At 44.9% G+C, this 27,786-nt stretch overlaps 1 protein-coding gene across 1 annotated transcript; it reads left to right on the plus strand.

Moving 5' to 3' along the window:
* Nucleotides 1-3,088: 3,088 nt before the first annotated feature.
* Nucleotides 3,089-25,165, plus strand: gpr139 (G protein-coupled receptor 139). The gene is made up of 2 exons (XM_019868609.1): nt 3,089-3,346; nt 21,116-25,165. Exons 1-2 carry the CDS (start codon nt 3,199-3,201, stop codon nt 22,093-22,095), a joined length of 1,128 nt encoding a protein of 375 aa, XP_019724168.1. The 5' UTR covers nt 3,089-3,198; the 3' UTR covers nt 22,096-25,165.
* The last annotated feature ends 2,621 nt before the right edge of the window (nt 25,166-27,786 follow it).

Consider the following 27,786-nt stretch of genomic DNA (forward strand, 5'->3'; position numbering starts at 1 on the left):
ACTTCAGTTATGGTCCGGTGGTACATGCCGTGTAGGGGCTTGTCCTCCCATGATGGTCCCTCTTCCAGCACCTCATCCTCTGTTCCCCATTGTCTGAGGCATTCTCTGAGTACGTCATCCGTTGGAGCCTTCTCCTTGATGTATTCATGGAGCTTGGATGTTTCATCCTGGACAGTAGCTCTCATACTCACTCGTCCCGGGCCTCCTTCCTTACGGTTTGCGTACAGTCTCAGGGTGCTGGATTTGGGATGGAACCCTCCATGCATGGTTAGAAGCTTTCGGGTCTTAACATCCGTGGTCTGAAACTCTTCCTTTGGCCACCTATTATTCCTGCAGGGTATCTGATCACTGGTAGGGCATAGCTGTTTATTGCCCGGGTCTTGTTCTTGCCATTGAGCTGGCTTCTTAGGACTTGCCTCACCCACTGGAGGTATTTGGCCGTAGCCGCTTTCCTTGTTTCCAGTTCGAGGTTGCCATTGGCTTGTGTATCCCGAGGTACTTGTAGCTGTCCTGAATGTCTGCTATTGTTCCTTCAGGGAGTGAGACACCTTCAGTGTGGACTACCTTGCCTCTCTTAGTCACCATCCGACTACATTTCTCAAGCCCGAATGACATCCCGATGTCACTGCTGTAGATCCTGGTTGTGTGGATCAGGGAGTCTATGTCCCTTTCACTCTTTGCATACAGCTTTATGTCATCCATGTAGAGGAGGTGACTGATCGTAGCTCCATTTCTGAAGCGGTATCCATAGCCTGTCTTGGCGATTACTTGGCTTAGGGGGCTCAGTCCTATACAGAACAGCAGTGGGGAGAATGCATCACCTTGGTGTATGCCACATTTGATGGGCACTTGGGTAAGTGGCTTGCCATTGGCTTCAAGTGTGGTTTTCCACATCCTCATATATCGTTGTTGTTTTTTTTTTTAACAAAAAAAAAACTCCAAACGGACTTTTGCTGAAATAATTCTGACTTTGGTGCCAAAATGACATTTGCTCTCATGATAGTCCAACTCTATTGTCACCGTATTCGAATCAAAATCAAAAAAGTTTTTGCAATCATTTTTTTCCAGCATGTCTCCCCATCGTCAGGATGTCTCTCCTCTGACCCGCAGAGAGGCTGCATGGCCACTGATTGTGCTGAAGAGGCATCTAGAGTGCCGAGACGCATTCTGCAAGCTCTCGAAATGGCCTGCGTTCGGGCCAAAACCACTCGGAGGACTGAGAGGCTTCTCTAAATCATGCATATGTGAGGATGAGCAGAAGAGAAGAAAACTTCAACTAAGGTCAGGAGCGCACACTTCTGTTGCAAGAATTTTCTGTTGTCAGAAATTTTTTCTTCTGCCGCAGTCAAGGAAGTGAAAAGAAGAATCTTCTTTGAAATGCCTTCAGATCACCATGTGTTAAATTTGCAGTACCCCAAATCAAGTCACCTGACCGAAAATTCTTGTGGCTGGGGGGCGGTCAGGACTCGACCTTTTCTGCTACAATCCACATTTTTGCAAGAAAATTGCATTCATTTGTTCCAAACAATCTATTCTTTTCCAAACATTTTCTTGTCTGCACTGCTTCCAGTACATATATGTGCATCTTGAAATATTATGGATTTTTTGGGGGCGGGGGGGTCCAATCAGATGTCAGACACTGCGTTGCCATGTCACTCTAGTCTCCCCAAGGCCCTCACAATCAGTCATGCAACGTTACTTCAACGATATTAGCAGTGAGTACTCTTTCCTTAACCAGTCCAATTTCAAATAATCCTCATGGAGCCAGAACACTGACCCTTGATGGCGTCAGCATTTTCTTTTTGTCCGATATTCTGTACAGTGGTACGTCTACTTACGAACGTCTCTTCATATGACATTTTCAAGTTACGAAACGCCTCAACAGGAAAATATTGCCTCTTTTTACGAAAGAAATGTCAAGATACGAAAGGTAAAAATACAGTCTGGCCTGCTCCTCGCAGCTCCGACTTTCCTGAACACAACATACTTATTGCTGCTCTGCCATTGGCTATTACCGAGCATCTTCCTAGCCGCATAGACACATCTCCATAGACATGTGTCTATGCAGCGTCCTTGTCATTCGCCCCTCGGGCCATGAGGTATTCGAGACAGTTTTACGTAAATGTGAATTCCCAGAAAAGGTGTTCACCAGTCGTGCGATCGTTCGCTATGCTGAGGTTTGCCTTGGACATTTTCAAAGGATTGTTCAAAGCCAACAAAAGCGACCGTCCTCAGATCAGTTCTTTACAAAACGCCAGGCAAAAACCACTTCTGAGTGAGAACATGAACTAAAGAGGGCAAAAAACAATGACGACGCAGTAAAAAGTTAAATGACCATAATTTTTATTCTTTACTCTATTTCTTGTTTTTTCCATTGTGCACAACTCTCATTTATTGTGCAATAATCTAAATGCAACATGTTTGTGTTTTTTATTTGGATGCATTTTTATGCTTTAGAAAACATTTATGTCAGAATTTTTTGGGGGGGAGGGGCTTGGTACGAATTAGCGCATTTACTTGGAAAATGCTTCTCGACTTACAAAATGTTCTAGTTGAGAAAATGTCTCCCAGAACCAATTAATTTCTTAAGTCGAGGTAACACTGTATATAATATACTGGAGTTACAATTTCTTAATTTAAGTTTTCCATCTCATTGCCACTGTGCAGTATGTGAACCACTACACTGCCAGCAGATGCAAATTCTCACTCTAGCCTTCCCGACGGTCACGTGTCTTACCTTCTCACACATTGCCTCCTTCCACCCGCCTCCCTCGCTCGCTCCCCCTCGCTCTCCTAACTGTACTCTCCTCTTTTGCAGCCTTCTCCCTCACACACTCACGCGGCATCCTCCCCTCTCACTCAGCTCTCCTCCTTCCTCTTCTCTCATCCGCCGGCACATCTCACCTTTTGCATCCCACCACGTCTCGCCCCAGCCCTCCCACCTCCGTCTCGCCTCGCCTCCTCTTCCCCCCCTCACCTTCTGACACACACACACACACACACACACACACACACACACACACACACACACACACACACACACACACACACACACAAGTAAAAAACTCCCTCAAATAAAAAAACACACACACACACGTGCCAATTGTCAGACTGAGACCAGAGCGACGGTCACTTAACAGTTTGCTGGCGCCTTGCGGCTTCTTGACACCGAGCGCAGCTGAGGAAGAGGACGCGGCCATGGAGCACAGCCACATCTTCCCCGTTTCCACCGCCAACGAGAGCAGCCGGAGCGTCGGGCAGCATCCCTCGGAGGGGGCCCCGGGATGTCCCCTTGGACCGCTGCCTGTCATCTACTACAGCGTCTTGCTGTGTCTCGGCCTGCCGGGTAAGAAACGTGCTCACAAGTCTTTTATGTGCACCTTTCACCATGGCTCCCTAAAGTTGATTTGTTGTGTGTTTGCGTGTGTGTGTGTGCATGTGTTGCGCATGCGTTGGTGTACTTTGTCGCTCGCCGCTTTGATTGCAAGTATTCAGAATTTGCATAAAAGAAAGATTTCAATAAATCCTGATACAAAATGAATGCTCGCTGCTCGCACTGCGACACCTCAAACAGAAGAATATTTGCACGATGTTTGGGATAGCCCAGCTTTGACCTCTGCGACAAGTGAGCATTTGCACCTGATGAATGAATGACAGTGACTTGATTAGTCTGCAGGTAGTGATATGGTCCCGCGGCGCAATATGTGAAAGGGTACCCCAGCTGACTATGGGATGCAAAGTCTTGCCTTGCTGTGTGTTCATGTGAGTGACACAGACAGAAGCGTGGAGGTCAGATGAAAGAGGACGATGGTGCAGTCAAATCGCCATCGAAATCACAAAAGCGTTTTTTTTTAATGCTCGGTGGTTGGAATTTTGTGTCCTGTCGACAAGCCTCGACACACGTAGAGACAGACAACCATTCACCTTCACATTAATGCACATTCATGGAAAAAAACAAAATGATGAAGATACTGTCATGCCCTTGCACGTGGGCAAGGAGAGCCAGAGTGGCCGACGCACTTTCACTTGTTTATTGAACAGAACAGTCAAACACACAAATACAAAAGAAGATGCTGCAGGCTCACACTGAACTATATCCAAACTGACCCTGGCCTCTGATGTCACTCGCTAGGCCGTGCCCCTCAAAGGCACACAGTAATTACACTTAAAAAAAAAAGTGATTTATTTTATTTATCATTTTTCAAAAGCACCAACCCAAAAATTGTGATGATTTTTCACCAATTTGCAAATTAAGAAAAAAAAACACCCTTCATCCAATCACAAAATGGAACAATATTTTTTTTTTTGTACTTGTGCACTGTTTACACAGTATCAACAAAAATATTCTCAAGCAGTGTCAAAATCCGCAAATAAGATAAGAAAACCTTTATTTGTCTCACAATGGAGAAATTCGTAAAATAGCCGCCCAAATTTATTTGTGGGGACCTGTCAGAGATAAATGAAAAATATCTTATTTCGTAGATCTGATTGATGATATACCCTTGATTGGATTCGTGAATTAGGACATTGCAGCAATCAGAAAAAAGAATCAAAAAAAATGTCAAATATCGTCCGATTCGATTCTGTCAGAGATAAAGGAAAAATATCTTATTTCGTAGATCTGATTGACATTGCAGCAATCAGAAAAATGAATCAAAAAAAATGTCAAATATCGTCCGATTCGATAGAGCCAAAGAGATCGATGGCATGTCTAGTTTTTAGTGAACTGGAATGGATTAGCTCCACCTCAATTGATTTTAATGTACAGTCGAACCTCGTTTTAACGTACCACGTTTATGTTTTCGCCGCTCTAACGTTCCCATTTCAAAGTCCCACATTCTCCATTTTGCGTACAGCGAACGTCAAACGTAAACTTCAATATAGCGACCAGATTTTTCCCCACAAAATAGTGTAAATGCCTTCGTTACAACGAACCGTGGGAAGCGATCTGCCGCTGCGATGTTGCTTATGAACAAAATATACAACGCGGGAGGGATTCCGGTCCGTTGCTGAGCAACGTTACTGATTGACTCGTACATTGTTGTACTTCCGGAGGCATGGCGCGGTCCTGAGCACAACGGAAGCAAATCTCGCTGTCTGTGATAGCTGAAATTGTCTCTCGTTTTCGAAAGGGAGGCCCCTTGACGAAAGACAGACGAGACTGCGAATTGGCAAAGTCAACAATTTCGACAATCATCCGTAACGGCAACAAAATCATGGCGGAGTTCGAGGCCAACAGATTGAAAGATGATCATACGCGGATTCGGGGTGAACTGGAGAAGGCACTTTTCATTTGCTGACTCACTGTTTTCTTCATACTGTATACACGTTTTTGTCATACTGTATTACATGTTCATGTTTTTACATCTAGAAATGTTCAGACATGCATCGTAGTTGGCGGCCATTTTATTGGAAACGGTTCCAACGAACTACCGTTATAACGATTCGTTATGTCCTTCGAGGTACAAGGTTCGACTGTATTTGTCGCGCATAAATTGAATCACAAGCTTGGTTACGGAGCAAATTAAAGTGATAAATCCAAGGTACTGCTCTCATGGACATCATCTCTTTAAGTCTCCGTGTTGGGTATTACACGTGGACCACATTAGAGCTGCAGTGCGACATTAAAAAGGCAATTTTGTCCGCCAAGGCCGAACAGAGTTTTCTTTTGTGAGACGGTAAAATCCCCGCGCTCACATCATCCCTAATCAGTCCCTCCAAGATGCCGCCGGAACAATTGCCTCCGTCGCCGCCAGCGTTTTCTTCCACCCTGCCGCTGCGGCGTCCTCGCCAAACGCGACGGCGGCCGGCTGTTTGTTTAATCAGCGTAACCCGATAGAGTAATGGAATCCCGTAACGGTTGTCTGAATTAATGGCCGACTTGAGTGCGACGGCCTGATAGTTTGCAGCAGTCAGTGCAACTTATTCAATCATTATGACAGCGCTCGTCGCTCTCCAGCCGGGCCCATGAATGTTTCATGAGCGGCGGCGGGCGCGACCCGCCAACCCACGTGGTATTTTACGCTCGCGATCGATTGCGGCTGCTCGATTAATTACGACACCGTGTTTCCTCGGTCGACACGCGAGCCCGTCGTCGTCACATCTGCACTTGCTAACCGAGGTCAAAGGAGGTCACGTTGATCGCGCCGATATCATATTAGGTTGAGTAAGATACTCTGATACTATCATATTTCTTCGCTGCAACCGTACGTTTAGCGCCCTTGTTTATGAAGTCATCGGATTGTGTGGTCAAGGAGATTAATTTGTGACCGCAGGGTATCTAACGGGACTTTAACTCAAACCTTACACAAAACCCATAATGTATATTTAACCCTCCCGATTGATCTGGGTGGTTCACCAGAAAAAAAAAAAGAAAATCTGGAGTTTTCTGTTTCTTTCTCTGCAGTCGAACATGGGTTGGTTTCATGGAAAACACCAATTTCAGACCCAAAAGCAGAGAAAAATCAGTCTTTTGTCAAAAACATGTCAAGAAGAACAGTGACTGATTCCAGTACCGTATTGGCCCAAATATAAGACGGTGTTTTCTGTATTGAAATAAGACTGAAAATGTGGGGGTCGTCTTATATTCGGGGTCTAGACATTATACCCATTCACGGCGCTAGATGGCGCCAGATATCATTGAAGCGAATGCTGAACTTGACTCCCCGGGCCAAAGTGAACCCCTGTCACGAATAAAAATAAAAATAGCGGTAGCACGAAGAAGAAAAATAAAAAATAGCGGTAAGAAAGAAAAGAAGAAAATAATAGAAGAGATAACAGAAAATGGAGAAACGTAGCGACAATGTGGAGAAAAGTGGGTCGAAGATCGGCCAGGTTAATCGGCAGCTGAGGAGAAGTTATGATGTCATTTACATTTCAAAAACCAGAAGCCATTCATTTACGAATGTGATTGCACTTTAGTTTACATATTTAAAAGTTCAGATATTAAGATTTGAATGAGGCAAAATAACATGCTTTTTCTCTCAAATATATTGTTAGAATCATTTGTTTCAAATGTACTGTAATTATTTTCTGTATAAAAATTAATTTGGTGTTCAAAAAGTCTTTTTTCAAACTTGAATCTTGAAAAAGAGGGGGTCGTCTTATAATCAGGGCCGTCTTATATTCGGGCCAATAGGGTATTTTTTTTCTTTTGTGACAGCTCAAACTCTGAAACAACAAAAACAACATTCAGAGGTTTTTTTTTCATCAAAATATACACGTCGAGTTGAATGTCATTTCCTTTTTTTTAACACTCTGTTCATCATTCACTCCATCTTTTCTCACAGTCGCAACACACACTTCCGACCACAACACACGTGTGAGGCGCCTAAACTTGTCTGATTTCCAACATGTTCTCTGCCTCATGATTGAACGGAATCAAATTTCTTGTCTTGGCACATGCACGAGTGCGCAGCAATGAAATTCACTTAACACTTACAACCCATGCAAAAAAGCGAGCCAGAACGGAGAAACCTGGCGGGTGGCCAAAGATTTTTCTTCGAAAGACATAAGGAAGGGAGAGGGGAATATGGGGGGGGGGGGGGGGGGGGGCATTAGATGGGAAAAAAAATCCTCTGCGGCAGTGACATGAATAGGAGACATAAACAATAGGGTTTCAAAATACTTGCACAAGCGGGAGACGATGGGGTGATCATGTACGTCTGTGTCCTCGGTCACCTGTCGGCACGCCAAAACACGCTGTCTTGTTGCCATGAAGACGACCTCGCTGACAACGACCAGCCGAGATTCACCAACTCACAAAGGCTGCTAATCTCCGATCCAGAGAGACGCAACACTGCGGTCAACTGGCGCCTGTTCATCATTACGCTTATGTCGAAACTTGACAACATGGTGGGCATTTTTGCACCTGACCTTTGAGCGAAGTCATGTTAATCGTGCCACTGTAAAGGTGGTTGAGGGTGGCGTTGCTAAATGTGCCGAGAAATGATGACGGGGTTTGAGCTTTGCCTCAGGTATGGAGTTTCAGTATCTCGGGGTCTTGTTCAGTAGGAGAGGCGTGACCCATAACCTCTTCCCGCTGATTTGATTGTGCCTCTTCCCTCAATTACAACTCGATTTCAATTACGTGTTTCATCCGGTGACACGCGAGCGCCGCGTTGTCACATCTGCATTTCACACCTGACCTTTGAAGGGAGGTCGCGTTGATCGGCGCCCGCGTAAGGGCGGCTGAGGGTGACGGCAAATGGGATTACGTGGCGTCAAGTAGTGGGAAATGATTACTGTGTCACGCACACTCACGTAACACAAAAAGGGGATCAAGGACGGGGGCAGGCTGGAGTTTTGCCATCAGAGCGGAGACGCGAGATTAATGAGAGACGAAGCAGTCAAGTTGCGCCTCGATGCCGTAAGGGAGGGGATGGTGGGGGGGTGGTGGAGGTGGCTGTAGACAACAGCTGAGCGGAGGCAAATTGTCACCTTTAATTAACGGCGCGACCTCTCTTCTTCTTCCCCGAGCTTGCTTGCCTCAACACGCGAGAGGCAGCGGCAGCAAAGTGCGCCGCCACAGAGCCTGCGATTGAGGGCAGGAGTGGATGGCGCACTCACCAACATGCAGCGGTCACAAATTATGCCTTCGTAAAGTAGTCCGGCTCCATTTCAGTGATATTTTAGGGTGGTGATTTGGTCCTGCTGGTGGTTTGCAGCGCCATACTGTTGCATACTGCGCGGGCCTTTTTGGTCTGGTTCATTTTCGAAATGACCGAATTGTTTGACCTCACTCATTCACTCAACACGCACTCACTTAACATCCATCCATCTTCTTAACCGCTTTATCCTCACAGGGGGTGCTGGAGCCTATCGCAGTTGTAGGTGGGGGATACTCTGAACTGGTTGCCAGCCAATCGCAGGGCACACACAGACGAACAACCATCCACACTCACACTCACACGTAGGGACAATTTAGAGTGTTCAATCAGCCTGCCATGCATGCTTTTGGAATATGGGAGGAAATCGGAGTACCCGGAGAAAACCCACACAGGCCCGGGGAGATCACGCAAACTCCACACAAGCTGGAATTGAACCCGGTACCTATGCCTGACTTAAAATGCTTCATCATACTCCCTCACTCACTCATTCAATTTTCAACCTTCCTTCGCTCATCTATGCCCAAATCCTTTTCACTCACTCACTTACACTCTCGAACAGCGTCGCATCATCAGCACAATTTTGGCGTTGCGACTGCCAAATGAATGAATGCCATCACAGATGCGCAGGCCTCCAAGTGATGCTTGAAAATGATCTGATGTGTTAACGCGAAATGCCACACCAGCGCTTGGCAGCCACACAATTATCAACTTCGCAGGGTTCGTCGAAATCGTCAAAATAATAACAACCGGGTCTCATTTTAGATAGTGTCAAATGTCAAACGCGTCACATTTGCCATGAATTTCCAATTGACACTGTGGTCTCATCGCACCGTTCGTGGGCATCGCTGTACCTAATGAAACGTCCGGCGAGCGCACAATGCATCACGGTGATCTCGGCGCTCACCGATTCACGTGTTTAAATATTAACCCTTACATGCACTAATGATAACCTGTAACCTGATGACATGATAGGCTGTCTACTGTGGTGACCGCTGTCCCTGAAAGGGTTAATGTGACCATCTCAGCCTACTCTGACCTCTGTGTTTACTCAAACACGTCTTTTGGTACATTTTGTAACGCTGCACAAAAATCCTGAAAGGAAATCACACACAATGATCCCCGCTGTATCCCGATTCACGCAACTAGCCCGATATTTCATTTCGCAACAGTTGCACAGAAGGTTCGTGCAGCTCGGAAATCACCTCCAGCGTTTTCATTTGTCAATTTTCAAAGAACACCGCAGTCTTTTTACACCAAGGAGCGCTTCCCAAAAAGATTTTATGCCTGAAAAGTACATTTCACTCACTGCCGGGGGGACGTTTTTTTACTGGAGTCCAACTCTAAGAAAGTCTCGCCTCGCTTGTCTGTAAAATTCACCCTACCAATATGCGCTTCAAGTTATCATTCAGTTCAAATGCATTTCACAAAAAAATTGCACCATCAATTGATGTTTTCAACAAAATAGTTCTTCAAGATAAAGATGTAGCTGTATAGAACTTCAAGTTAAATACAACTGAATTGCACCAATATTAGCGGTGATTCAGTTGCATGCCACCCACCGTTTTAGAGTCTTACTTTTCCGACCAATTCCTACTTAATTGCCATATTATGGAGGAAAAATTGTTGTTCCTCGGCCTAGTTGTTTTTTTCATTCAACCTCTGTCATGTTTACTGCCCGCATGGCAAACCGCCTGCTTCCACTTTGTCTCCCAACATGGGGCCTGTGGTAGTGAAGTGCGTTTAACATCCCCGTGATGCTTACTTGGAAGGCCAGGCCAGGCGTCAGGCCACTTAATGAAGACATCGCCCGCATTGATTTTCAGTTTAGGCTATTGATCTGCCAATCTTCGGACGCGTGTCTGTTTGTGGGGGGATGAGTGAGCGGCTGCTAATGAAAAGCAGAGGAGGATGTGAAGCCGCCGCTGCCCTCGCCGCTGGTGCCGCTGCCGCTGATGCTCGAGTGAGAAAATGAATATTCAGTGAAATCAATCAAAGCGAGTCGTGTCCAGTGTGCAAACAGGAAGCAGCCGCAGTGCATAAACCGGGGCCAAAGAGGTGCATGGGGGTGGGGGGGGGTTTAAGCGGTAGAAGCCGCAAATCCGCCATGCTGTTGATGTTCACTTTGTTTGAACAGCTGACAACAAACGCCAGCAGCGGTAGCAGCGCAGCTCGGAAACGGCCTCCAATCAGTGCTGGATGTGCCTTCGGGCTACTAACGGTTCCCAATCTGCAACCGACAACTGGGTCAGCAGGGACCCGGGACACAGCGGCTTTCGAAGCGAACTATCGGACCCAGTTGGAGGTTGCTCAACAGCAACAGCAACAGCAGCAGCGGAAGCAGCAGCAACAAACAAACTAACTAGGCTCAGTACTACCCTCTTTCTTTTAAAGCACTGGTGTCAAACTGAAGGCCCGGGGGCCAGACGGGGCCCGCCACATTATTTTCTGTGGCCCGCGAAAGCAAATCAAACATGTCAACTTCCATGATTGATGCTTGCTAAAATCTTGTAAAATTTCAAATGATCATATGTAATAAATAACATATATTGTAAGCATTTTCTTGTGACCTCATCACAGTCACTTCAACAATCGTTGAACAAACCATTATTCTTGACTTCATCATATGGTTTGACAGTCATAATGGCCCTCCAAGGGAAACGGTGACACCAATGCGGCCCGCAGCAAAAATGAGTTTGACCCCCCTGTTTTAAAGCAACACTAAAATATGCTTTCATGTTTTGTTTTCACCCAAATTCTAATATTCGTTCCATGAAATTTATTCTCTTGTTGATACTCTTCATTCCATAGCATTTCTTTTGGCTGCACTGCTTCCATTCCATGGATGTGGATGTTGGATTTTTTTTTCATCCAATCAGATTTTAGCCTCCATTTGTTGCCATGTCAATCTAATCTGCCCAAGGCCTTCGGAATCAGTCAGGCCGTCTCACGCGATCTTAAACGGGCCGCCAAAATGGACTCAAATGTGTGCAGTGAGCGCAGTTTTCATGGGTGGCCACTGTTTTTGCAGTTGCTCCAAATTTCAATTGCCACAAGCACATGAGCATATTTTCATCTTTTTAAGCCTCAGTGAGTTGCGGCCAACTGGCGGCCGCCACACCACCACGCCGCACCGATCCAGTTTAGGATATCTATGGCTGAAATGCAGCCACTCTGATCTCCATTTTGGATTTCCACTGCATCGGATTTCCACAAATAGCATTCTGCAAGAAAACGGGGGCGATTTTTTTTTTTTTTATATGGATAGAGTTTTCTTAAATAAGTCCATTTTCAGAATTTTCTCATTCGATACAGTTAATTTATGTAACATCTATGCTAATTCCATTAGCTGATCAATGTTATTTCACATTATACATTGGCACTATTTTATTTTTTTAGATGTGAGGTTTTGCATTTCATCGATACACCTTTTATGTATCGTAACTATATTCATCATTTCACTCTGTACTTGAGGGTCGAAAACAAAATGCAAACTATGCAAACCGACCCACTCTCAAGGACTTGCACACCGCAAGAATCAAGGGCACGGAAAATCCTACTGGACCCCCCACACCCTGCCCACCACCTCTTCCAGCTACTTTGCGATGGTCCAGTCACTTTCAGCTGCTTTAATCGGTGTGAGGGGCGGCCAGCGAGCTTTCAACTATATTGGCATCGGGAGTGTTTCTTTAACCAATCAGATTTCCAATTCATCCTGTCAGGGCCGGTTCGCTGCCCCAACGCGATGTCCTCCGATTGCTTGCTCAGAACAAACATATCTGCACACCTTCATCCATGTAATAGTCGGCATCTCTTTTGAGGATGATGTATTTTGTTGACATGCTTTGTGTTTTTGTCATGAGATAAATATCAATTCTGAAAGTGCTCCCGAAAATGTTGTGCTCTGTAAGATTGTGTTTTTGCCCGGTATGGATGCTTTTTATGATGATCTGGTGGTGGTATTAAAGGGTGGATTTAGTCGGCTAAGTCCCTCGTGAAGGCCCAGGTACTAAATGCGTGGCCCGCCGCTGATTTCATTGAATGAGAAAGTCAAGATGCTTTAAACACAGAGCTCCGGGGCACCGAAACGCGCTGCAGTCGCATCAATACTTTATCTGCAGTAAGCGCAAGTCTTCTTTGTCTTTCTATACTTGTTAAACTTTCATTTTCTCTTTGTGCTTCTCTTCTGGGTTTTCCTTTAATTTAATTTAATTTTTTATTTTTTTTACACACTCACTACTCACTCACTGGAACATACTCATCGTCTCACACTCAAACATGTGCCATCATTCACAGCTACGCATATAATCGCGCTCCTTCCCTCACCCGCTCATTTATACGCGCTCGCTCACATTCGCTCGCTCGTCACTGCCGAAATCATTTTCACTCGCTCAGTAACTCAACTCACTCGCTCACTCACGGTCGCTCATACGTTCATGTGAATCTGCTCACTCACCTACAAATCAACTGACTCACTCATTCACCAGCACCACCTGATGGATTCATTTGAGTATTACTCTCGCCCAACCACTCACTTATTCATGTAAACTCACTGCCTGACTGACTGACTGACTGACCGACTGAAACCGCTTTCTTGCAGCGTGATCCATTTTCTACGGGCTGAGTTGATAGCACGGACGAGATCGGCGGCGCGCTTTTGCCGCCGTCGGCTTAATTAATGAGACGCCATTGATTTGGTGTCCTGAATATTTGCTTTGTAGTCCAAATGATCTTTCCTGCTGAGGATCAAATAAATGGCACATTCCCTCTTTACCAGCGCGTCTAATGAAGCGCGCAGCCTTTTGTCTTCGTCCGGCAGACCTTCTGGAATAAAATATGCAGAAATAATGAGGGTGTCAGGTTGAATCCCTGTGAGGAGATTTGTCTTGTGTCTTTATTGTCCGTTCGCAAACACACTGTCACACTTAGACCCTCACGGGGGACCCTTATGTCCTCTTGTTGTTTTTGTTTTTTTTGCAGCTGTGATGTGCGCCTGCTTTGTGTTTCGGGGGCCAGTATGGAAAGAGTGTGGCCCTGTTTCCTGTCCGCTTTGACACTTAAAGGGGAGAAAAGGCGGCGAGGAAAAAAGAGCTTGTCATCATTACAAAGTGCATGCGACCTTTAAAGCCAGCTTTGATATCGCCCGCTTCTGCGGGTGTGTGTTGCTGCATTGTCTTTCTCATCCGTCTGTGGCTTTGCATCGTTCCGTCTCATCTCCCCTTCCCTCTCAATCACCTGATCTGTTTTTAACTCCCGCTTACCTTCATCGCATTCACATTCTCCCCACTTCCTCATTTCCTCCCGCGGTCTTATTAGCCTTTGGGTAACTCATCGGAGTTCATTTTCAATTTCTCCAAAATGACAAAAAAAAACTTAATTGCAAATTCTTTCAAGGCTTGGGGGTGTCGAGCTCCTGGGTGGCATCACGGATGTTCAGTCTTTTGTTTTATGAGGCCCTGGGGAAATATTGATGAGTTCGGTGTTCCCTCGCTTACACCGCGGCTCAACGTTAACACTCCTGTTACAGTCTAATGTGGCTGTTTCAGCGGTGATTTTTAACAGGACCGTATTAAGTCCAAATTTAGAGTTCTGTGCCTGCAGTGTTGTTGCCACAACATGCTTGACTGCACTGAGGTCTACTCGAGGAGATGCAGCATAATTAAGAGCCAAGACACTGCGCTGTAATCCACTGCAGCGTTTCCGTGTTCTAATATTTGTTTTTCCCTCAGAGCAGAGAGAATACAAGACTGTGAGTGTTGTCTGTTTGCCTGTGTTGCCACTGCGCGTGTCTTAATTAAGTAGCAGTTGTTTGGCTTACTGGTTGGCTATATTTGTGCTAATTATTCTATTAGCCGTCTATGGTGTTTCGTATTATGTGACAGCATTAAGCTAGAAGACTTTTTACAGTTTGGCTGAGCATCCCAAAATGGCCGGACACCACTTCGCACAGACGCTCAGTCACAGGGACATTCATTCACAGACATTCAGTCACACTCAGTCATGAGAAAGTTACCAACATTTTGGCCGGCTTTTTGAAGCCTTTTAAATGTCATCACATCCTGAATGCTTAACATATTGACAACACAGTTGTGTTTCTTTTCGTTGACATTGTTCTTGTCCGGGGGGAATTTTAATATTGTTGTCACGTTCTGACATATTCACAGTTAGGCATTCACAAATTCACATTCACTTTTTCGGGGATATTTTTGGGAGCCGATGCTCCATTATTTAGTGAAAAACCCGGCATGTTGTTTTTTTAATATGTTTTTGCTCGATATCAGGGTTGTCAAACTCATTTTTGTCGCGGGCTACATTGTAGTGACCGTTTCCCTTGGAGGGCCGTTATGACTGTGAAACCAGTCAACGACTGTAATGAGGGTTTTGGCAACAAGAAAATGCTAACAACATCGCTCTTATTTATTACTTGTGAGAAGTTGAAATTTTTGTCCAGATTTTAGCAATCATCATAGAAGTTGACATGTTTGATTTGCTTTCGCAGGCCACATAAAATGATGTGGTGGGCCAGACCTGGCCCCCAGGGCCTTGAGTTTGACACCTGTGCTCTATATATTTTGAGGTAGTGGTTCTTTGAAGGATTCTAATTTAAATAACATCTTTACTAATTCCTTTAGCTGGTCTATGGTGTTTCACATTACATGTTAGCATTAAGCTAACTGACTTAAAAAGAAATGTTAATTTCACCTTTAAGAAATAAACACGCTTGATTTACTCTTTTAGGACAATTGTATGAGCGAGACAGCGAGAACAGATGCTAAGAAATACTTTTAAAAGTATTTTATGAGCATGTTTTGCCGACAGGTTACTCAGGGTTAACACCCGCCGCATTTGTTTCGACACCAGCGGTGCGAACTCGTCGCCTTACTGCTGAGGATGACTCAGCCGGGTTACGCAGCCCGGAGGACTCCTGCTGTGCCTTCTCCCTTTGCAAAACAACATCAACGGCGCCTCGCCTCGCCTCGTCATTTCGGGAGAGCATCGCGGCGCACGCAAACAGCACTCGTACATAAATAGACAGAAAGGGGTGACCCTGTGCAAGCAAACGCATACCCACATGTGCACGCGAAGCGCACAAATGGACACATTCCGCATCCCATTACCCGGCCCACAGGTCATTCTAATGGCGTCTCAGCTGGAGGCAACTCCTCTTTTTATACCTCCAGGTACAGTTAGGGGCATTGTGGGGGGCTGTCTATGTGTCAGCGCACACACACACATGGCCGAACAGCCTCATCTCCCACCTACCCTCCAAGTCAAAAAACACACGCATACTCCTGATTTGTTTGAATTTATAATCAATTCCCTTCGAAATCAACACAATGCGGTCATCCACATGTTCATAATCATCGGTCATGCAAATCTTTTTAATCTACTTCCTCATTCATCTCCATACTGGACTTAAGTACGACATTCTCATTTCATACTTGTGGAATTATCTCCAGTGTCATTTATGCCATGTGATAAATATGCAATTCTCATTGCATAATTGCATATTTGTATATTTATTTTGTATATTTATTTTGTATATAGTGAATGTAGTTATCGTATCGCAGCCCCCTTAGCGATATCAATAGATTTATTATGACAAAATGTACACTAAAAACAACCCAATAAATGAACCCTTAAAGTTTGCAGCCTCATTTTAAAAGAGCAGCTGCGCTCTTTTTTTTTTTAAATACAGCATAAGCTGAAGAAAGATGGCTTTCGATGTGTATAGTTTGAGAGTCACAATTATGATATTTATCAATTGATATTTCACATGCATCAAAAAAATCTAATGTTAATGCGATAGTGTATTTCGATTACATGCAGTTTTCTTCGCACATGCTACTCAGTGTACTTCAATGCTCCTCACCCCACACCTACCCCATTGAGACCAGCCTGTTATTTGCCACCTCATACCTGTAAAATGGCAAGCGCCTTCATCTATGCCCGGGCCGCCTCCCCGGAGACCACACAGGGGACATCCCTTCATCGAAATGAATCGGAAAGCCCCACGCGAGCTAGCCTCGGCTAAATGGAAATGTCAAAGTCGCCTTTTGTTTGTCACAGGGGAGCCCGAGCAGAATAAGGCCCGAAGCCCGGTGACGGTCTGCAATTCACTGCTGCCATTCCCCCGCAGCTCCGTCTCTGCTTGGCGGCCCGAGAGAAATAATTGGAAGGCGGATTTGAGAAAGCAAGCGCTTGAATTAAAGGTCAGCGCTATTGTGCAGGAATTTTTAATAGAGTTCATTTGGAAATGGTGGAGGGTGAGCAAAAAAAAAAAAAAAAAAATTAGGACACATCCAATTAAGAACCTTCTTTTTGGAGTAAACCGTCGTTGTCGGAAGTGCTCGTTTTTGACTGTTGACGTTATTCTCCAAACAATGCTACAATACTACGCTAGGTTTGGTTGCCGCTGTACCACTCAAGTCCTGTAGGTGCCATTTCAAACTGTCGTCGACTGCCAAACAAATCCAAAAGAAGACATTTGCACCTCTGTCGCTCACCTGGTTTGAAGGTGTCTCATTTGCTGGTCAATGCACAAAGCCAAGTGCTTTGAGTCGAAAGGGAATTTCAGTGAATCACATGAAAAAAAAACAAAAAAAACAAATGACCTGTTGATGAAGACGTAGTCAATAACGCAATCAATGATTCTTTCACCACAGAGCAATTTAACATGTGCACCGCGTCATCATGGTGCTGCACCCGCACGCGTGTGTGCCGTATCTGCTTGTGTGTGTGCGTGTGTGTACGTGTCCTTTGCAGCGTCTCCTTCAGCCTGGCAAGGACATTGTAACTGGAGCTGCATTGGTAATTTGTAATTAGCTGATAGCGGCTGCGAAGTGCGATGTCGAAGACTTGAAGATGGCCGCTTTTAATCCCATCTGGGTTCTATTACCAAACAGGGCGGCAGTGCAGGGATGCATGTGCGCGCACACACACACACACACACACAACCCATTTTCAGCTAAGTGCATTTGATGCTGGAATGCAAATCAATGTCAAAATGCATCTTCATCTGTAAAAAAAAAAAAAGATTGGCGTCATGCTGCGCCAGCACATTGGGGGATTCAAGTTATGCAAGCGAGTGTTTGTTGTGTTCATCGATTTGCATACGCTCTGAACATGAATTATGCTTTTTTTTTTAATATGACACCTTTGAAATTAGACATGCGCACACCTTGTTTTATGAACATAAGCATTTGTTGTGCAAGTAGATTTAGCAAGATTAACCTTCCCCTCGTGAGAATTGAGTCGCATTTCAGAGCGGAACATAACTCAGTGCAATTAGTACAAAACAGATGGTTGACATTTTGGATTGGGTTGTTTAAAGTGTCTGTCAAGTGAAAAGGAAATATGTCTTCTAAATTTGACATCACAGAGAATAGCCCTGTTAACAACTCTGTCAAATTTGAATCATTCCGAAAAATGCCGGGATTATAAAATCATGAAAAAAAAATGATGCTTTTTTTTTTTTGCCGTTTTCAAATGCTGTGGGTGTGTCCACTGAATGTGCTCAAATGTCAACTGCCAATTATTATTATAATTTCTGCCTACACATAAGTGCACGTTTAAGCCATTTACAGCCAATATATTCCACCCCCACATTGTCAAGTCTGACTTTGTTTCGCCTTCTTTCCGTGACATGCGCGCACTCACAGCCAACAACAGGGCACTCTAAAAGTAGCCACACTTATGAACTAAGGAGAAAATCAATTTTTGGGGTTTAGGTGTGTAGCGAACCGCGTGTTGCAATAACTGCTGCTGCCAAAAGACGCTCAAATTCTACTATTGTTGGGGACGGGGCCACTCATGCCGGAGTGCATCACTGGATCCCATTTTAGCCACGCCTCCCTCCAAAAAAATCTGGATTCCTGATATGGTGGAAAACAGTTTATCTCCACAATGAAGTCGCTTCTTCGACATTTGTTTGTGACACACGTTCACAAACAAATGTCTACATTTATTTTACAGGGTTTTCAATTCACCGTCCTGCATATGCACTTTACAAAAATGGCAAGCTATCGTTTGTCATACTTTTATTCAGACCAAATGGATGATACCGCTGCAAATTCATCTCGTCGCTCCAAATAAAACATTCGAGTATGTTCCTCGATATTAATGAGACGCTTCCTTTTGATCATCGGCAGTTAAATAAAATAAATTCAATGAGCCGTGGCTGAATGCCACTGAATTTAACGTTGCTGTTAACGCTGTACAGTGCCGTTTTATGAGACCGCCTATAAATATGAGCATCCTTTGGGAACCCGCAGCGCAGACACCGGCCTCGTTTTCTGCAGCCTGCGCGTGCCAGTCATCCTCAGTGAATGAATGCAGACGGTTTCTTCTTGCAAACTTTGACTTTGGGTAGTTTGACATTGTCAAGATGATGTGAGCACAAAAGAGAGGCCGGGTGACATGTCAGGGCTTCACAAACAAACAAGGCAGTCATTTGTAGCGCTGGGCGAACGCCGCTCCTCCTGCCTGCTGCACATAAAGTTATTGCGGCCATAAATCTTCCGGGGGATTTCTCTCTACCTGACAAAACAAAAAAAAAAAAAAAAAAAAAAAAAAGAGGGAAGACTGTCCAGACTGATGGAATATCCTTGCGGTTTTTTGGAGAAGCTCCCTCGCCAGAGGCAGAGTGTTGCTCGTGGCTAACTCGGTAGCCTGGGGGAGGATGTCACGCTTCACCTTCTCTTCCTCTTTCTGTTTTTCTTGTTTTTTTTTTTTTTTTTTTTGTTCTTCGTTGAAACATTTTGCCAAAGGCACTGACAGCTTCTCCTGCCATGACATTGCAGGTGTACTTTGCATATGGGAGCCCATGGGCTTCGACAGAATGTGGGCAGATCTCATCACTCACTCATTCACTTACATTGTCTCTCTTTGTCGTCAGTTGCTAAATAAAAATTCGCTGTTTAATCCTTTCATGCACCCTGTAACCTGATAGCGTGATAAGCTGTCCACCGTAGTCACCGCTGTCCCTGAAAGGGTTAATAGTTCATAATAATTTCCTGAATTAGGTGTGATTCGAAACATGTAGCATCATCAGAATAATCTACATACCGTATTGGCCCGAATATAAGACGGCCCTGATTATAAGACGACCCCCTCTTTTTCAAGACTCAAGTTTTAAAAAAGACTTTTTGAACACCAAATTAAATTTTATACAGAAAATAATTACAGTACATCTGAAACAAATGATTATAACAATATTTTTGAGAGAAAAAGCATGTTATTTTGCCTCATTCAAATCTTAATATCTGAACTTTTAAATATGTAAACTAAAGTGCAATCACATTCATAAATGAATGGCTTCTGGTTTTTGAAATGTAAATGACATCATAATTTCTCCTCAGCTGCCGGTTAACCTGGCCGATCTTCGACCCACTTTTCTCCAGATTGTTGCTACGTTTCTCCATTTTCTGTTATCTCTTCTATTATTTTCTTCTATTTTCTTTCTTACCGCTATTTTTTATTTTTCTTCTTCGTGCTACCGCTATTTTTATTTTTATTCGTGACAGGGGTTCACTTTGGCCCGGTGAGTCAAGTTCAGCATTCGCTTCAATTGTAGCTGGCGCCATCTAGCGTCGTGAATGGGTATAATGTCTAGACCCCGAATATAAGACGACCCCCACTTTTTCAGTCTTATTTCAATGCAAAAACACTGTCTTATATTCGGGCCAATGCAATACATATGACGTGTTTGAATGCGAAAGCCCACAGGCACCATCGAGACAAATGCACAGCCGCGCCAACAAGCAGGGTGCCAATCCTGGGATGGTTTGATGTTGCATTTCTTAACCCTGCCAAAAAAAGTATTTTGTAAAACTCGGCAAAGCGTTATGAATTTTGTACACACACCCAAGGTAAATTGGCTTGATTGGTGCCATACTGTCCACTGTTCCTCTTCGGAACATCGCAATGAAGTCAGACAATCAGCAGTGTGTGGTAGCTGGTGCTAAAAATTTAGCTAATGCTATTGCTAACTTGGTTCCCAGTAAAATACAGCTGTAAACAAGTAACATAAACATACTTACCACATACACTAGCTTGATTGCTCACCGTTCTAAAGTCCTGCTCTCATTTTGTACGGTCCCGGTATTGGTAGCAAGAGCCACGAAAAAGAGCCCACAAAAGGGATACCGGTAATTATTCTCCACTGTTCTGCTCAACAACTCCGCAGTGTTGTGAGTTCGTCCAAGACTTATCCGAACATTTGCTTTGACTTTATATGTAATCAGGTCCAGTGTGAACGCACCGTTAGAGTTTAGGGTGTGTGTACAGAAGTACACCTTGACCGCTTTTGGATTGTTTATGTCTGTTTGCTAGTGTAGCATGTTCTCTCTTTCAACGTAGCTGCCAACTAACACCCTAAATTCTCTCTTTCCTTCCTTCCCCTTTCCTGCATTTTCCAATCACCATTTCATCTTTTCGGCTTATTCCTTGCACTAATTGCTGTCGTCATCCTCATTACAACTTCCCCTCCTTGCCTTCACCCTCTCCAGCCAACATCCTGACGGTGGTCATCCTGTCCCAGCTGGTGCTGCGTCGTCAGAAGTCGTCCTACAATTATCTCTTGGCGCTGGCGTCCGCCGACATCATGGTCCTGCTGCTCATTGTTTTTGTCGATTTCATACTGGAGGACTTCATTCTGGCCACGCCGCTCCCGCCGTATATAAACAGCGCCGTGCAGGTGCTGGAGTTCTGCGCCATCCACACGTCCATCTGGATCACCGTGCCCCTCACCGTCGACCGTTACATTGCCGTTTGCCACCCGCTGCGCTACCACACCGTCTCCTACCCGGCGCGCACGCGGAGGGTGATATTCGCCGTCTATATTGGGTGCCTGCTCTCGGCCGCGCCATACTACTGGTGGCCGGAGCTGTGGCACAGCTTGCCCGCTGTGGCGAGCGGGGGCGGCGGCGAGAACGACATCCGAACCGCGGCCCAACACGTCCTGGTGTGGGCTCACTGCGCCACCATCTACCTCCTCCCCTGCGCCGTCTTCTTCACCCTCAACGCCGTCATCGTGCGCAAGCTGCGCCGCCGCCGCAGCTGCTTCCGCATGCGTGGCTACTCCACCGGCAAGACCACCGCCATCCTGCTCGCCATCACCTCCATTTTCGCCGTTCTGTGGGCACCTCGGACCCTCATGATACTCTACCACTTCTACTCGTCGCCACCGGCCTCGGCGGGCGGCGGGCGCCTGCTGCACATGCTGACGGATCTGGCCAACATGCTGGCGTTGCTCAATACCGGCGTCAACTTCTTCCTTTACTGCTTCATCAGCAAGCGTTTCAGGGCCATGGCGGCCAACGTGCTGCACGCGCTGGTCCACTGCCGGAAGCAGCCGCAGCCTTTCTATGCCAGCCACAATTTCTCCATCACGAGCAGTCCCTGGATCTCACCGGCCAATTCCCACTGCATCAAGATGTTGGTGTACCAGTACGACAAAAACGGGAAGCCTATTTGTATTTCCTCTTGAAGGCTAAGGCTCAGTCGTCAGCGGGGCGGGGGGAGAGAGGCAACATCGGGGCTTTTGTCTCCTTGGAGACCATCCTCGCCTGCATGGGACTCTTTGGGAAAAGGTCAGCCTACACAGCGGGAACAGCGGTGGCACTTAAGCTAGCTTTGAGCCGAAACAAAGTGTTATGACAGAAAAGCATGCTACGGTGACAAAAAGTTGTTCTGAATTACAGTGAGGGAACCAGTATCTCTTTGCAAAAAAAAAAATACAATCTACAGACTCTCGAGCTCGTCGTCGCCCAAACCACGGACCGACGGCCCTGTATGTGTGGTTTATGGGTCGCCATCTGTACCGGCGGATTCATAGCCCGATGGGAGGCATCAAAGGCTTTGGTGCTACGAGGTCACCAGTCTATGAACTATGAACACCTGCTACTTTATGTGCCAGAATGTTCCAGTAAGTCTGATCAGGGGGGTACTCAGGCACAGCCCCCAAATTGGCGTGCCCAGCCGTTATCCTACAACAACTAGTTTTAATATGCAGAAGAGTCTTTAAGAGCCCTTTTTTTTCCTCCCCTTTCGGTGCTCGCTCTGAAATTGACAAGCTCGTTGTGACAACTGTGTATATCGTCGGTCCAATATGTATTCACGCTAGACTGTTACTGTAGCTTCACAAAGATGTTCAGCAGTATGGCTATGAGCTAGTTATCGTCGTTTCCAGTATTAGAAAGAGGAAATTTCTGCCATTAGTGGATAGTCCTCTGTGAACTAATAATGGCCCTGGATGATTTACCATCAGCCATGACCTGGATGAATATAATGAATGTCATCAAACGTCTCTTTAACCCTTTATTGGGATACATTTGAACAAATGGGCTGTACTTTAAGGGGCCAACACGGTGCCATAGTGGCTAGCAAATCTGCCGCATAGTTCTGGGGTTTGGGTGTCAAATCTCGGCGCCGCCCTGTGTGGGGTTTGCATTGCCCCCCCCCCCCCGAGTTACTTTTCTGAGGGCACTCTGGCTTCTTCACACATTCCAATGACAAGCATGCTAGCTTCGTTGATGACTCGAAATTGTCCTTAGGCGCGAGTAGGAGCGTGAACGGTGATTTGTCCCGCGATTGACTGGCGACGACGCGTTAAGGGTGTCCCCCGAACTCTCACTCGTCACGCTAATGAGGACAAGTGCGATAGAAGATGGATGGATGGAAGGTTTGAACGCACTCTGTAGCGGTACTAACAGCAACCAGGTAGCCGTCAACACAGCGCACTGGTTGAAAGCGAAGTGGGGGTCCTTGGTTCAAGGTGGGAGCGATAGATGAGATTTTTGGGCTTACGAACTGTCTTCGTTGAATGACTTTGCTGGGTGGAAATTTATTTCGCGGCACAAGAAGGTTTGCTCAGGTCTGCTCATACTTTGATTTATGTGGATGACCTCAAGTCTGTTGCCTGTAATTAGGACTTGACTGCTGCATGAGCGAAGGTCACTGATGGACGACGGTACGTTCCAAGGAAAGAAATTTTGGTTTACGTCGCAAACCGAGGACCCCTCGGACACAAAAGAGTGTGAATTGATTGATGCATTCGGTGAAAAGGTGTCATTTGGGACAAATCTCTCACCCTTCAAATTTGTTTCTCCCATCAAAAAAAAATTGCCTTCCTCCACCCACGATCAAGCGGTGACTTTGATTTTGTTCTCATGCATCCCACTGGCTGATCAAAGTTCAGACCTATTGAGGCACATCTCTCTCAAGTGTCAAAAGAGTGTCTTGAAATTGCAAATGGCTCTTGCAGAAACCTTGCATTCATTCATCCATCAGTCGCCTTGAAGCCGGAGATTGTTTGACGTGGGCTGATTGAGTTGAGGCCTTCACATTCGAACATCCGGCATACTTTCACATGTTAATTCCAACTTGGCAACTCATGATGCCAAAAATTTTGCTGCCACGCCAAAGTATTCTTTTTATTTTTTTTTTAACTTGTAACAGTGACTGCATGTTACCATGGTGAAGATGCCGTTTGTATTATGGTGCGTGTCACCATTCAGCATCGCGACGTATGTTTTGGAGATATTATGAAATGTATTGAGTGTTTTGTCCCGGCAAGACGACAATCCAAATCATGGAATTTATTTTTGACGTAGGAGAGTTGCGCACGTCTTTGTCCTGGCTGCTGGGGACAATATGAAGAATGGAATGTACTTAGTCCGTCAAAGACTCTTTGACTCACGAATACAACATGTCGGTGGAAATACAATTTTCCATGTCTCGCTAAAGAGCAACAGTTGGGCTCATGTGGTTCCAGCGTCTCTTTCCATCAAAGATAACTGCCCCCCCCCAACCCCCGTTTCTCCTCAGCCACGTGTCGGGATAGATGAGGAGTTCGGCCAGTCCAATCGGCGTGTTTTTGTTCCACTCAAATTGATTTTCCTCCAAATTACAAAGCGAAATGAGGGAGTTTGGCTTGCCACCTGCTCCTCTGCTTTCCTCCTGTCGTTCAACGCGCGCTCTTTGCTTCCACTTCATGTCCAACCCACCTGCGCAGTCTTTATTTTCAACTGCCCTCTTTATCCGTTGGCTGACAGCCTGCACGGTTAAAAAATAGAAAAGACATATTTTTGTACAATGTTACTTCATTTTCTTATGTTTGATCCCCCCCCCCACCCACCCCATTATTATTTATGTGGCAAAATGTAGCATTTTCAGCTCAGCATGTGCTTGTTCCTGCTCAGAACACAAGCATTGTCATTTTTGCCCATCACATGAACATCACCTTTAAAATGCGGTAAATGTCCATCAGTAATTCTGATAATGTTGCGTAGCTTCCAGTTGATTGTCTTTTGGATCTCACATCACATTCAAAAGGTTGAGCTGAGGTAAGTGCCTGTGAGATTAAGTGTGTAGAGGAGCTGCACCAAAAGAAAAATCAATCGGCAGTCGTCATTTAGTGAGGGACTTCACCTCCGCTCCCTCAAAGTCAGCCCAAAGCGGCGGGTCATCGCATTTCATTTAGCACCAGGGAGCACTTGCGCTACATGCTATCGTCAATGTTGCCGAATGATTCGGTGGTTGATCATTAAAAATTAAGATCACACACACACACACACACACACACACACACACACACACACACACACACACACACACACACACACACACGCGGGCACACCAAAAAAATGGTTCGCTAAGCCCGAAGAGCTCACGGCAGCTCAGATGACATTTGTAACAATGCGTGCAGTCATTTGTGCTGTTTGGCGCCATGTTATTGTGACATTTGCGCGAGGGACTGTCTCCCGCTTCCCCTGGCCAACAGGGAACAAAGCAGGCATGCTGGGAAATTTAAAAAAAAAAAAAAGCAACAAAACCCCCCCCCCCAAAAAAAAAAAAAAAAAAACGACGAGCAAATAGGTAGGTGGATAATGTTGGGGGAATCACTTGCAGGTGTCCCTTTATCCAGAAGCAGGCGGGAGGGTGTGTGCAAGAAGGAGGCCATGCCAAGAAATAATCAGGATAGATTGGCCTACTGCAATGTAATAACCCTACACTAATAACGCTAACCCTTCATCCACATGCTAAAAGCGCGGAAGAGTTCAAATGCAAAAGAAGACCTCTCCAGTGCTTGTGAATTGCGTAACACGAGGGTTGTATTTTTAATTTTATTTTTTTTTTAATTTCAAGAACCACAGAATATTGTGCTCTGTGACTATATAAACCCTGAACCTACCAAATGAAAGAGTAGGCTCTCTTCTCACCCAAGGGAAAAAAATAAACTTGGAAGAAAGAAAACGTGGAAACGTGATGCAGAACATTGACTTGGGTCTGAATATTTTTTTTTTTGCTTTTGTGACACCTCAAGCTATAAAAGAACAACAACAAAAAAAAAAAAGCAGACATGTTTGAGGTCTGACAGTACGCTGTCGTTGTGTGAGTACGTATGGGCCCGTGATTGGCATCAAGAGGAATGACACTATGAAGGGTACGTGTCGCTTTCTGAAAGAAAACCTTCATTTTTGACACTTGTACAAAGGAGCTGTTTGGTTTTGCAGTGGAAGGAAATGTGACAGCAAACGAGCCTGTGATAGGTTGTCTGGTAGTAGGCGTGGCCCTTTTGCGCTTGAACTCTTCACATCATCACGAAGTCACGAGGGGAAGTCATGTTTCCTGTTGTCTCTCCTCCTGCTACACACGTTGGTGTGTATGCATGTGGGAGGAACCGGGGGTAGTCAGAAAGATGCTTTAACGAGTGACATAGGAATGTATAAAATGAAATATGTATTTATATCAAATGCAGACTATACGACAGCTAGAATGACATACAGCACAGTATTGTAAAACCATGTGTTTGTGAATGTAAAACGGATATTTTTTTTTTTTCAGGTTGTGATTTTCTACTCAAATGAGCTTTTGAGAAGTCTTTTACGGCTGTGTTTAGTTAAAAACAAAGAAATGTTTCTAGATTGGACAGGAGTGACTATAGGCTTGCATAATTAACTGTTTTCTGCTACTGAATGTATTATTGACTTACGTATTATTGTGACGTGGGAAAGTATGCAGGAAAGCCAATATTTTTATCAAAGAAATAAAGAGCAGTCTCTCTGAGGACTGTGATAAATTGTGTTGTTTACTGCGTCTAATATTGACTCCTACACTCAAAGCAAACTAAACTAACCTTTAGAAAATCGGCTTCTTCCTGAACATTTTATTGTTTGTACCAATATAATCTAAGACAAGAATCTGGGGTCTTTCAGAACATTGACTCAGGACTGTTTAAGAGTTTATTTTCAGTGGACAAAAGATAGCCTAGCTAACATTTTACAATTATGAATGAGCAACAAATTTTGAAAGGATTTTCACAGCGGTGTTGGATGCTAAATCATAACATGAAAGCCTCTTAATAATTAAGCACATAACACAAACAACGTAGGCATTTTGTTCACTGTTTCTATTGGCTTCACATACTGTGTCATGAAGCCCAAGGTCAACAAAGGCAAAGTTACAAGGGCCACTGTGACAAAACACCAACACCTCTATTTTCTTTCACAAACAAAGATGTAAAAGAGTTCAAGGCCATCCAGGCTTTAATATTTTCAAGATGCATCTTTCTTCATGAATGAGACGTCAACCTTAATGTCATCAGGATAGAAATGAAAGGAATTCCCATCCTTACTCAGGCAAGTGAAAGGAGAAAATCATGGGCTCTAAAATTGATCCCTGTGGAGCCCCATAAGACAGCAGAGACGAACGTGACTCAACTATCAAGGCTTGCGCACAGAGTTCAGTCTGCCAAATCGAATCCAAACCAATCACCAACCAGGTGCTGTACAGAGCCCAGGTACCAGCTAGATGCTGTTTTGTTGTCCATTGTAACACCAGTTAAGCCCAGCATGGCAAAACAGGCCCAGCTGCACAAGAACATTAGTATTCCTATGCACAAGCATATTTGACCACATAAAGCAGCTCCATCTTCAAGTCTCACATTCCACATTTTAGCATTCACATACAATTTCCAATAAAAAAAGTCCATTCACTCTTTTTAAATGTTAATTCATGTTAGACAAGGAAAGTATGAGCCTCCTTGTATGCATAGTGCAGCCAAAGCAACATGATCGTTCATCTCTCTATGTGTCTGGGTGTCTGTGCTTCTGTGTGTGTGTGTGTGTGTGTGTGTGTGTGTGTGTGTGTGTGTGTGTGTGTGTGGGTGTGTGTGTGT

Source organism: Hippocampus comes, unplaced genomic scaffold (genome assembly GCF_001891065.2).
Source record: "Hippocampus comes isolate QL1 unplaced genomic scaffold, H_comes_QL1_v1.1 scaffold98, whole genome shotgun sequence".
In the NCBI taxonomy this organism is placed as follows: Eukaryota; Metazoa; Chordata; class Actinopteri; order Syngnathiformes; family Syngnathidae; genus Hippocampus; species Hippocampus comes.